The sequence below is a fragment of the Nasonia vitripennis genome, chromosome 2 (genome assembly GCF_009193385.2).
Source record: "Nasonia vitripennis strain AsymCx chromosome 2, Nvit_psr_1.1, whole genome shotgun sequence".
Taxonomy (NCBI): Eukaryota; Metazoa; Arthropoda; class Insecta; order Hymenoptera; family Pteromalidae; genus Nasonia; species Nasonia vitripennis.
In genome coordinates, this window is record NC_045758.1 from 19,677,042 (window position 1) to 19,689,517 (window position 12,476).

General features: G+C 53.0%; 1 protein-coding gene across 4 annotated transcripts in view; it reads right to left on the bottom strand.

Annotated features, from left to right (window-relative positions):
• Positions 1-12,476, bottom strand: part of LOC100120618 (heat shock protein DDB_G0288861) — a 116,616-nt gene that overhangs the window by 13,743 nt on the left and 90,397 nt on the right. For all 4 annotated transcript variants that reach the window (XM_031923799.1, XM_031923798.1, XM_031923797.1 and 1 more), the window contains 2 exons: positions 10,657-10,782; positions 6,476-6,611 (listed from right to left, as the gene is read on the bottom strand). In XM_031923799.1, the coding sequence (XP_031779659.1) occupies positions 6,476-6,611; positions 10,657-10,782 (262 nt within the window). The remainder of the gene's footprint in view (positions 1-6,475; positions 6,612-10,656; positions 10,783-12,476) is intronic.

The window sequence follows — 12,476 nt, forward strand, 5'->3', positions numbered from 1 at the left end:
GCGACTGACCAGCCGGGGCTTCGAGTGTACATATATATGTAGATTGCTTACCGATCGCTAATCAGATTTGGCGAGATATCGACGGCGCTGCACGACGACGAGGGTGCGGGCGCTATACACCCCCTAATGAATCTATTAGGCTCGGAGAGCATCGCTCACTGCGCAGCCGAGCGGCAATCACTACAGATAACACGCGCTCGCTCACTCTCTCGTCTGTCCATCTCTTTCGCTCAGCTCCCCATGCACGTATCCCTGCCGCCGTGCGCGATGCACGCGTGTTTACACGAGTCTGCGTGTGGCCCTACCTCGATGGAGCACGCCCGGATTTACCAAATATGATTTGACAGGTAGGTTCTCCCTGCGCGGCGGCGGCTGTAAAGTTCGTTAAAGCCTGCGCATCGCGGGAGAGCGCTTTTTGAATATTCGCTTTTGTTGCTCGATGCTACATGAATATTAAAACCAGAACATCGAAGGAATAAGTGAAGCGAAAAAATATCCGAGGCAAACATCATCCCGCGCGCACAACAATGCGGAAGAATGCCATAACGCTGCAATAAGCCGCATAACTCGAAGGCATTCATTAGTTCGCGGCTATTATCATACGTCGCAGGGTATAGAGGGGAGGGCGCAGCCTAAAGAAGGAAAAAGAGCCGCGAGGCGCACAATAAGCAGAGAGACGGATCCGGAAATCTGAGCGAGTTCAATAAAGCGAAGCTCCGCAAGCTCGGATGCTTTTTGTTATACACACACACACACACACACATATATATATATATATATATATATATATATATATATATATTGTACTCGTAACATAACCAACGGGGGATCAAGCATGGGACGTTGTCGTCCTCGAGTCTCCGCGTCAAAAAGGCCGAGTCCGTCTCCTTCCATCCGCACTCGAGATCCCGTATAAGCGGCTCTACAGGAGAATAAGGGCGCAGATAAGACGCGCATCGCCGAAATTGGCGCCCGTGCACGCGGGATTACGCGGCTCCGCCCCCCGTCGAATCGCCCTTAACGCAGTGTCGAGACGAAAAAGCCAATTTCGTTTATTGAACGATCCGTCGTGAACATTACCCAAATCTCGGTCCGCTCGGCGCCGGCTGTAATTTTGATGAGTCAAAGCGAGCCGTTTCAACTTCGAGAGCGTTCGAGACTTTTTTTTAGTATGGCAGGAAAAGAATTCCGCCGCGCGGCGTTATATTTCGTGCAAAGACGCAGCTTCCAGCCGCCAAAAATGCACGCGTCCCGTGCTGGGATTCCGTATGCGGAGCGGCTGCGTGTGCGACATAAGGTCTCACAAAGTGAAGATTCACAGAGTTCCGTGAATGGAATTAATTTTCGTCTCGCAGCGCAGTTCCTTAGCCGCGAGCGCGAAAAGAAAGCTGATTACAAAAAGCTGGCAGCGCCGTAGTAGCGCCTCGCGGATCTCTGCCGGGTGTGTTTTTGAGTGGCTGCAGGCGCGCCTCTGATCTTCGCTCGATAGAAGTCGGCGTACAGACCAAACGCGCTGTAAACTCCCGCCGTCACCGCTGAATTAAAAAAAGGCGCGCAGGGGGACGACTCCTTTGAGTGCGCTTAAAGTGGCAATTACCTACTCCCTCCCTCTTTCTTCCTCTCTAAATTATTTCCCCCGCGATAATTTCATTCGTCGGGAACGCCTCTGTAGACGGAAAACCTTTGCGCCCGTATTATGTATACACTCCAAAGGCGGCCGAGGACACAATCAGCGCGGAGATTTTTCTCCGCTACTTTGAGCGAAGATTTCGAGGCACTGCTGCTGCTGCTCGTTTCTAATGACACAGCCAAGATTCCCGGCTGGATAACTGCTTCGCACAACACAGGCGCGCGAATGAAGAAGCTTCGCGCGGCACACTCGGCTCTCCGGTCACGTACTAATCGGGCATTAGATCTGGCGCCCTGTGGCGGTTCGGCCAGCCCACTTTCCCTCCTTTGCACGCTCCCCGTGTACGGCTATACGCTTCCGATTCATTTAGCAAGGCTCCCATTTGAATTGATACAAACCCCAACACACTTGATTACGAAAATTAATTTCGCTACGGGCGACGCCGCGAGAGGGCAAGGGACAGGCTCTGCTGCCATTAGCAAATTGCGCGCGGTATTAAACGTATCCGCTGCTTGACGTTGGCTCGCTGGTTGACCGAAGCCGAGTTTTATGAAAAAACCGATTCGAGCGACTATAAGAAGAGAACAGCAGCCGAGCTAGTGTATCGAAATAAGGCTGTTCCGATTGATTTGGTCGGCAATAAAATGAAGCCGACGGGACTAGCCGACTCGATGCGGGCGAAGGCCGGGGTGCACGTCGCCAGGGGTGATGGAACGCGGCATCGATGGACTCCGCTGTATGCAGTATGTAGTACAGAGTACGGAGATCTCTCTCCCCGCGCGCGTTACTGCGCATCGGATTATTCGGGGGTTCGCGTAGTCCTGCGGACCCCATCGCAGACCGGCTGGCCACAATTGAAATCTGCATCGCGGCGATCGACGCCGAGGTGCCGAGCGATCGCCCGAGGCTGCGTGTCTCTGTCGCTCGCAAAGCTCCCGCGCGGATTATTTTGACACTCGGACAAGTCCGACCGATAGCGGACTGCTGCTAATTTATTATTTGGCTGACGGAAAAACGATCGTGTCGCTCTTGACGTTTTATCGACGCGTAACACGAGCCATCAGTGCTGCTATCCGCTCGAACGACGACGCATTATAACAGAAATAGAAGTGATTTACGATCGGCATCAAGTGATTCGCGAGATAACATTTGACGGGAGAGAATAATGAAATTCAAACAATGTACTCCTCGAAACCCGTCATAGAGCCGTAAAAGCGAGCAGTAAATTAAAGCGGGTACACTTAATTCTCCGAGATGTTTTCATAATAAAAAAGCCAAGCACCGGCGTTCCCCGCACCATAGCAGCAGCAGCAGCAGCAGCAGCAGCAGAAGAGCGAGAGGGATAGAAACAGAGGAGCGCAACACCCTCGGATAAGGAGTTTTTGCCGTAAGCACGGGGAGGAGAGCGGACAGATGCGCGAGGAAGTCGTAAAGGACACTCGGGCCGCCTTTTCTAGGCGCATCGGCCACACTCGAAAGATTAGACTGAGCACCGCCGAAATTATCCCGGAACGATATGCAAATCAGCTGCGGGGAACGGTAATTGCGCCTGTCCACTAATTCATCGAGGGGGTGCTTACGAGCTGTACGGACTTTCCCGAAGAGTTTACCGCCTATCGAGTAGATGTAGTCAAGTTCATGGTATGCAGTATTCTCCCATAAACACGCGCACTAGCGAACCGCGTCGGAGGACAAGAATGACGCTGAGCTCAACCGACGGTACAGACTTCTCCGATCGAGAGAGGATGAGCCAGCCGGGCGAGGGGTGGATTAAGATTTCCCGACGGCGGAAATCCGCGCGGCGAAATGAGGAATAGGCTCCGTGCCGCTGACAGTTTGCAAATGATCTAGTTTACGAAGAGCACGAGAAAAGGAGGAAGTGTGCGCGGGAAATGGAGTACTCGAGGGGATGGGGAAATTACGCGATAGAGAAGAGTTGCACGGCAGCCAGTAGACGCAGGGAGCGAGGCTCTGCTGCTAGCTATTCATCTTTCCGGCGATCCGGCAAACTTTCAGGCACTTAACGCCGCGTATGGAATACTAAAAGTCTCACGTAAAACTGCGGGAGCGAACTCGAGACTCCAGAATTACTTTCTAATCAAAGTTGGATAAGATCCTTTATCTCCGAAAATTCATCCACCGGCTCGTTTGAAATTCTTGATTAACGGCGCTGCAAGAGACGAAATTCATCCGAGTCCGAGAAAGGCCATCCGCGCAATAGGAGCGTGAAACGGCAGACACACATTCGTGGCTGTCTATAAAGTAGCAATAAACGATCGGGAACGATGCGAGGGTCCATCGACCGGCAAGGGACAGTGTGGCAGAGCGAGCTGCCCCCGGCCGGCTTGACGGACACCGTGTCATCTGCATACGATGAGCCGACGAGGCCGTTAACACTGTGCGGGCATGTGGAAAGAGGTACAAGTCACCTACTATAACGTTAATTGAAATGGGGTAGTTTGGCCGCAGCTCGCCGCTACTGCTACTCGTATTAGGCGCGCAAAGGGTTCGCAGCAAGCAGCCCCTGTCCGAGAGGGAGAGAGAGAGAGAGAGAGAGAGAGAGAGAGAGAGAGAGAGAGAGAGAGACGGAGAGTTTTTGTCGCTCTGGGGGCTCGCATCCATACGCATGCGCAAGTGCGATAAAACCGCGATAGAGAAAAGTTTCGCCGAAATTGCTTTCGCCCACGACGAATGCATAATTAATCGCCGAGTAACGCACGCCTCGATCAAGCGACACCTTCTGCACGCCGACCTCAGCCCGCTAAATTGGACAGAGCGAATATTTATAGCAGATGCACCGACGATTTGGAAAATATTCATACCGCGGGATGAAGAGGCAGAGGAGGCGCGAAAAAAACTTTTACGAGCAAAGCGTTATTTCCAGTCGTAAAAAGTGTCTTAATAAACACGAACGACGAGCGAGAACGAGGCCGCCATAATCAGCGCTTTTCGCGCGAGCGGAACTTTGCTCGTCCCTGGCCGGAAACTTGCTCTCATGCGGGCGAGTTTGAAATGAGAAAACGCGCACACACAGCCACAAAGAAGGCGTAGCTATAATGGCGTGGGACTTTAATTAAATATCGCGCGCGTGCGTGTATGTAACTATGTGCGCCGCCGTTGCGCGAAAGAGGGAAAGCCGGAAGAACGGGACGTGTCCAGACACTTCATTGTCAGGCTTTCCCTTCCTGCACGCTGCGTTAAGCGATTGAACAGACGCGAGCTGTTAGCCGCCGCGGTGCCGTACTTCCGCAGCTCTTATCGGGCACTTTTATTTCGCTCCGCTGGAGGATCTGCGTCAACACGGGCTGGCCAGTCTTGCGAGTAATTATTCTTCGTTTGTTACCGGGATCGCGTTACATACGCTCGCGATTCGCAATGCGTTTCCTGGGCAGAAGAGTCCTTGTATTTACAGGTATAGAACGAGGTCCGATCGATCGAAACGTACGATTCATCAAGACCGAGCAAACGGCTGTATCAACGGACTGGAGGAAGACAAACAAAACAGCTTACACGGGTATGTATATCGCGGCAATATCGGACGATAATCCCCGAGCCGATGCCGCTGCGAGCCCCCAAGGGTACGTATGTACGTATATACCGCCGAACTTTTCCCCTGCTCTCGCTTTTGAGTCCTCTCTCGGCAAACAGGCGTAGGATCTCGACGCGAATTAAAAGCCCATGAATATGGTAAGGATGCAAATTCGCGTGTTTGCCCAGGTATCCAGTCATCCGCATGGATCCGCGTCTTGTACGATCTTCCGCTAAGCATACCGATCTCTCGTCCATCTGCTCGAACGCGCGTGAAACAAATGGTCGTTTGATCGAGGGTGGACGTGCAAATATAGGCGGAGGACGATTCCGCGCAAATAAAAATCTAATCGATATTGTTATCGGAATTCAGCCGCTCGAATGAGGAGCGTCCCGTTGTGCTTAATTACCTTAAAAACATAGGCGCCCTTACGGCGGCTCCGAGCTCAATTTAGCGTACCGCGAATCGGCTCGACGAAGCGGAAACGAGAGAGCGTATTCCAGTTTCGATCATCCGCTCACGGTCCTTCGGCACTCCTATATCTATATCCCCACTGCTGCTAAAGACGGCGGCACTCAATTATCGGATTGTTTTATTGCGCGACGGTCTTGATCGTCTCCTTTCTATTAATTATTCCGAAACGAGAGAAGTATTTAAGGAGGATAATTCTTTCTTGTTCGGGTGTTTATTCATTCGGAACAAAGAAAAGAAGCAGCTGCTCTTTAATCATACTCGATGACGATTAAGATTTACAATCGAATCACAGCTCTTTTTGCAAAACTTTAATTGTATAGGGCATAATCCGGGAAGGAGCTAAAGTTGGCGAATTCCAGCGGAGAATCGCAGAAACTTTACGAGACGTCCCGCAAGTTTCCGGTATCTCCGGGATATCGATATCGGGAGAATGAGCGATGATTGATCGCGAGATAACGCCGGAAGTTTCGAGCACGAGAAAAATCAAGAGGTGCAACGGAGGAACTCGTACGTATCATGGGCGAAAGCTATTCCATGTAGAACCCAGCGAGTTCCTATCAAAATTAATCGACATAATTTATGAAGCACAAGCCGAGCGAAGAAGTTGTGAGGCGTGCGAAAGGCATGAAATTCCACTTTCTAAATGGAGCACATAAAGCTGAAGTTCGCGCGAAGTAACCTCTACCTCTACGTGTAGATTATTCTCAAGCACCCTTGAAGCCCTCCGACCTCGCGGCTCTGAACTATAAAAATTTCGTTTTTAACGAGCATTTTACTGATGACTGTTGTCAGCGGCTCCTCGGATAAGTCCCCCCTAAATAACTCGCGCGTCATGTACTCACCTGTATAAGGTCTGCAATAGTTGCGATTCGGCTTGGCGTGGACCGCCGGCTGGGGTGAATCGACGCCAGGCTCTACGTAAGCTCGGTTCTTGCTGTCCTTCGGGTCGCTGTATTGCTCCACGACCTCGATCTCCGCCTGTGTGCAAGTGAAAGAAAATCAATTACTTCGGGCGCGCTCCTCTGGCAGGGAAGATAACGCCGAAGGATGAGCGAGAGAGCCGCTTGTTCGATTTAATTAAGGCTCCCTGCGCGAAGCACCGCCCTCGCGCGAGCTCTCCCGTTTTGACGCCTCGGATTATTACGGAGTGTTCGACGCGAGCGTTCGGTAGTGCGGAATTGTGAAATTTTTAACTTTCACGTTATCTTCTCAGCGGCGAAAAAAATTGAAGCGTAAATATTTAAGCCGAGTCTCGCCCTCGCACCCTCAGCCGCGTGGGCTGGAAAATTCACAGTTATAAGAGTCGTCTGTGACAACAATGCTACATTCGGAAGGGTTTTCTCGTTCAGCTGTTTACTTATACACAGAGCATATCCGGAGCGTATCATCTCTTCCCGCTAGCCACCCTCGTGAAAATCCCCTCGAGTATACGATAGAAACTCCGAGGGTTGTTGCCGAAGTTTCCTTTGAGCAAACGTGACCGAGCGAGCTCCGCCGGCCACTACTGTCCCCGCTTCGAAATCGAAGCTACACGGCTAATTATTCAGAGCCAAGAAGACCTGTGCCAACATCCCACGCTTCGCCGAGAGCGAGACCGACGCGGAGAGCAAATCGTTCTTTGCAATTTCACGCGCCGCGTATGATCGCTCTTATCCTCCTCCGCAAAATGCGTCCGATACTGATGTTGCAGGTACCTATATCTCACTCGATATCGGTCGTAAGAATGATCGAAACGGATAATGGAAAAGTAATGATTTCCATTAGCCGATGGTTATGTCATCCGAGCGTCAGTATTCAACTAATTCCGCGGCGCGATCGCGATGACAGCGACAAATGCAATTGCCGATTCTTTCGCTCCGGAGAACCTGCGCCGGCGGTGATAGTCTTCGGGACGCACAAAAGATTTCGTGTATTAGCGCTAATAATTTCCCCGGAGAGCGAGTGTTTTATTACTCGTAAAGAGGAGGAAAGAGCCCAGAGAGAAAAGGGCTTCGATCGAACGCGCGGCTGCTGCAGTGGCCGTAACGAATAATCAATAAGGAAGTCTTCCCCGCGCCGTCTGTGTATCAAAGATCGAGACGTCGAGACGTGGGCGTGAGCAAGACGAGGCTATAATATAAAGAAGACAAGTAGCCTTAAATTGAAAGAGCCGAAATTGGAATTCTCCCGCCGAAGTTATACACATAGCCCTGGGGCTCCTTTCGACAGACGCGATTGCTTGCCTGTTTCTTCCTCCGACTCGAGCCCCCTCCCGCATTTTTCCTCGACTTTTCGCCTGGCTCACCGGCGTGTTTGCGCGCGCGAGAAGACGTCGTCTCGTCAATCGAGCTGCCGGCGCGGCTCCAGCGCAGCGCGTTAAATCCGATCCGTGCACGCGAGCCGCGAACCTGACTTTTCGGCTGATGGCCGCGATGCGAAGAGAGAGAGAGAGAGAGAGAGAGAGAGAGAGAGAGAGAGAGAGAGAGAGAGAGAGAAAGAGAGAGGAGCGCGCTCTTGTAAATATACCGACGCCCTCCGCGAGTTTGCCCGCCGTTACTCGCTCCTCTCTTTTTCGCGATTAGTCAAATCGCCGGAACGCACGCGCGCAAGTGCGCTTTCGACGAAGGAGTCCCGTCGCGTTCATTGACCGACGCTGCACCTAACAAACCTTTTTATTCTACGAGTTTTTCGACTCAATTAAAGTCGACGAGATCAACTAGAATGGTTTTCGTTTGGTTTCGTTCGTAGAAAAAATTCCTCCACGGATCAATGGACGAAGAATCATCGACGTGCTATCGAATTCGGAACAGGCTGAACGCCAAGAATCAGTAGAAGGAGTGCGCGTTTGGTCCGACGTGTCAGCCGCTATGATAATGCTGGGATGCGTGGAATCGATGCGTTACGGCTTTGAGCTTCAAGTGCACAAACAAGCCGTCGAGTCGAGCGAAGGGGATAAGAGTGCGTCCAAACAAAGGCGCGAGGGCGTATACGTGGCGGCGCAAATCGCGCGGGGAGCCTGCGTTTCTGCCGCCAACGCAGAGCACAGAGCGTCGACTGTATATGTAGCTGCGGGGGCGGCTCGTTCCGCGCTCGAAAGCTCATAATCCTATTGATTTATCGAGGACTCGAAAGCCGATTATCGAGGCCACAGCCGCTTTATAATTGGGCATGATTATTAGCTCTCACGAGCTATTTACGAGAAATGTGCACACGCGCCTGCCTGCAGAAGCGCGCGAATGAGTTTCCAGCGCGAGAGGCCGAAAGCATCGTCGGGGATGAGAGGGGGACGCGAAATTCAGCAACGTATAGCTGCTGACTTCGGATCTGACGGAGCTTGTAATTACGACCCGTGTGTGCGCGCATACACGCCGACTATATGTAGGCGCCGACTCCCGGATGCTTATACGCGTCGGCATCTAGCGCGGAAACTCTGACGAGCTTTGCTGCGCCGCGATGCCCTGGGCGGCGACGCGTAGTTGCGGCCCACTTCAAAATCGATCATCGGAAGGAACTATGCTCCCGCAGCCGCGCGCAGCTGATTCGATTAGTCGCCTTTCGCGGCCTGGCTGATTACTGCCTTTGATTCTAACGGCCCAGGAGCACTTTGAACAAAGAGTGAGGTATAAATATTCTCCCGCGGGGAGTACTCATGCAGCAGTCCGATCGGTTAAGCCCGGCTCTCCGCCTCAAGTGCATCACCTGAGTAATGTAAGCCGTATAAGCACGCAAAAAAAGGGAAACGAGATGCGCCACCCGGTGTACAGGTTTTAAAGTGATAGATGTGGCGGCTGCCGCTGCGCGCGACTTGCTTCGGGATAGCAAGAGCGCGAGTAATATAAAGCACTAAAGTATTAAGTAGGGCTTACGAGCTCGCAGCGCGATTCAGCCTCCTCTTGGCTCGAGAGGCTGAGAGAGAGAGAGAGAGAGAGAGAGAGAGAGAGAGAGAAGGAGAGCGCGCTCTGAAGATGCGAACTTTTGTCTCTTGTTCCCAGGTGTCACCCCATCTTTTTTTATGAGTTCTCCCCCGCCGCGATTGTCGCGCGCCTCTCTCCGGCGTCTTGTGGACCCCACTGTGCGGCCGCACCGCTGTTAGTCTGTCGGCGCCCTGCTCGCAACTTTTTCTCTCCTGCGCCTGAATTCAATGCGTCAGGCTGTGCCCATCAACGCTCCATTATCTCTCGAGCTTTCTCTCCCACCGACGCGCGTACTCTTATTTGCAAGATATGCGCGATGCATCAGCTATTCCAAATTGCACCGTAGTTGAAATAGTCCCTGTTCCGCCCCAGCATTCTGCCTCGTCTTCGCGATCGCCGCGATGCGCGTCGCGTAATGAGAAACGGGACAATGGGACATCCAGCAATTGTATTCCGCAGCTGAAATTCGCCGGACAGCGCCGCGCGACGAGAAAGCGAAAAGAAGCTTCGAGGGCTCGGCGGGGTATGGGTAATATTTCAGCAGAAACATTTAGCGCGGCGCCAGATGCGAGCCCGCAGACACCCAGGGCTCTGAGTGCCACAGCAATTATAAGCAGCGCCGGAAGTCAGCAGCGGCGCTTTCCCTTTCTCTCTTCGGGCGCCTTTTGCCCCGCGGGTATTTTGTCACCCCCGTAATTATATTTCTCTCTCGCACCCTCTCTCCCTTCGGTTGTGGCCCCCCAGCAGCCGTTCCGGAGAAAATATCAATACCCCGGGACCGGAAATTACGTCGGCTCGCGAGACATTTAGCCTGGGCGATGCAACGCGTATGCGTATAGCGGAGTAGACAACCCGGGACGAAGAGAAAAACGCGGAAGCTGCGCGCTCAAGCGTCGACGCGGCGGAAATGCAAACAGAGCACGCAAAGCGAGCGCAAATCGTGCGAGGAAAATATATCTCGCCCCGAGGAGAAGGAAGAGCGGTGCCGAGAGGCTTTTTATTCCGCCCTCGCGATGTTTGCACAACTTTGGCCTCAGATTTTGATTTCTCGCTCGTTAAATATTTGCCGCGTTTCAGGATGAGTCGAGCTATTGGTTACACGTGTAGATGGGATGAAAAGGAAGTCTCACGGTTTCGATAGTCGGGCTAGGAAGAGTCCATTGAACGGTCGTCGTAGGAGCCGGTGTCGGTACGCTGGCTGGCCGCCTCTTGTTCACGAAGTCGACGGGCAGGCTGTAATCGTCGCACAGCGAAACCTGAAAAAATCCAAGAAAAAAGGGCTCATTAGTCGAATGTCCTTGCGTTTGAATATTCAGCGCAACACGCAGCCCTCCGCGTTATTAACGCTGCAGGTGTACAAAGAGAGAAAGGCGCGTAATCCGGGAGAAGGATTGCCGAGTAATAAGTGCTTCCCCCCGCGCGCAAAATGCCAGCGAGAAAATCTCTGTACGAGACAAATGTCTCCCTCGTCCCTCGATTTCCAGCTCATCGTGCGCCCCCGCGCTTGCGCATGCAGATGGGGGGCACGGATGAGAGAGAGAGAGAGAGAGAGAGAGAGAGAAGTAGCCTCGGCGTCCGAGCAGCTCATCAGCGATATTTACCGTCTGCCCTGGAATCGATCTAGCGCGCGCAACGTCGAGGGCACGCGGCGGCAGACCAAGTGTACGCTCGTATAAATCGAGACAATCCGGCAGCGGAGACTCGCCCCCGGGGACGGCTTATCCCCGTGCGCGCGAGCCAACCCTACATGCAAATGGCCCGCGTTTATTGTGAGCAAAGAGCGCCGCGCCGTATGAATATGTGAAGCTGCGAAACAAAAAAAAAGAGAAGGAAGGAGGAGGGAAATGGCTTCGACGGCTCCGCAGCGATCGGCGTGTTCGCTCGCGGGGGCGCGGCGCCGGAAATGGACCTCGCTGCGCGCGCGCGAGAGGATTTATTTAAGCTCGCGCAGCGCAGCCGATGATATTTCCGATAATGCTAACGAGTGCGATGCGAAAAAGAAGAGCGGAGCCGTGACAGAGACCGAGCATTAGCGCCGGAATTCCAGCTTTTGTACGCCGTGAAAAAGATCGCAATCCACGGATGAATGAAATCTGCAGCAGAGTAGCTTTCCGTTATTAACTCCGCTTTTTACTGCTCCGATAACAAAAGCTGCGCGCGTAACTTTAAATTGAAACCCGGCCCAGCTAGCCTCGGTGCCCATATTTTCAGGCGAAAATCCCAGGCTCGCCGCCTGCGATAACGTTTCGGCCTGCCTCCCCCAGCGGAGATCCTGCGAAAAATCGAAGCTCCCGCGCGATACTAATCGAATTGCGACGTCTGCGCCCCGAGTCTCGAAATCGATGCTAAGTGGCGTCGCCGTCGTAGTATTTTCCCTGGAACTTACCGGGCTTCCGGTTATAAACAGCCGGGCGTATGGCGGCGCACGAGTCAGCCGCTCTCCCCCGCAGGCGCTCGGAGTGGCATGCTACTACTCCTCGGAAGCTCCGAGGTGGAAGGAAGCCAGATACAAACTAGGCCGACAATGAGATAGCGCGCGGCTGCAGCGGGAATCCGACTGGCGCTGCTGCTTGGAATCGAGTTTCACCGCAGAACGATTTCGCCGGTGCATTGGTCTCCAGTCGGTAAGCTCCACTTCCACTCGAGCTTGCACGCGCGGCTGTGCGCGATATTGCCAGGATCCGGGAGGCTATGTTCGAGCGGCAGCTGCCGCGCTCTGTTTCTGGAAAACACGCTTCTGATCTGCGGTAGAGAAACCTCTTGTTTTCGCGTTGCACCGCAGCTTCTCCAACGCGTTATTACTCGCGAGGAAAAGAGAAGGCCGAGCGTGCGCGCAGAGCGAGAGGATTCAACGGGGCGCGCGTTTCTGGCGACCCCGCAATGTCACTGATGGGCGATGCGTATCTCTCTCTCTCTCTCTCTCTCTCTCTCTCTCTCTCTCTCTCTCTCT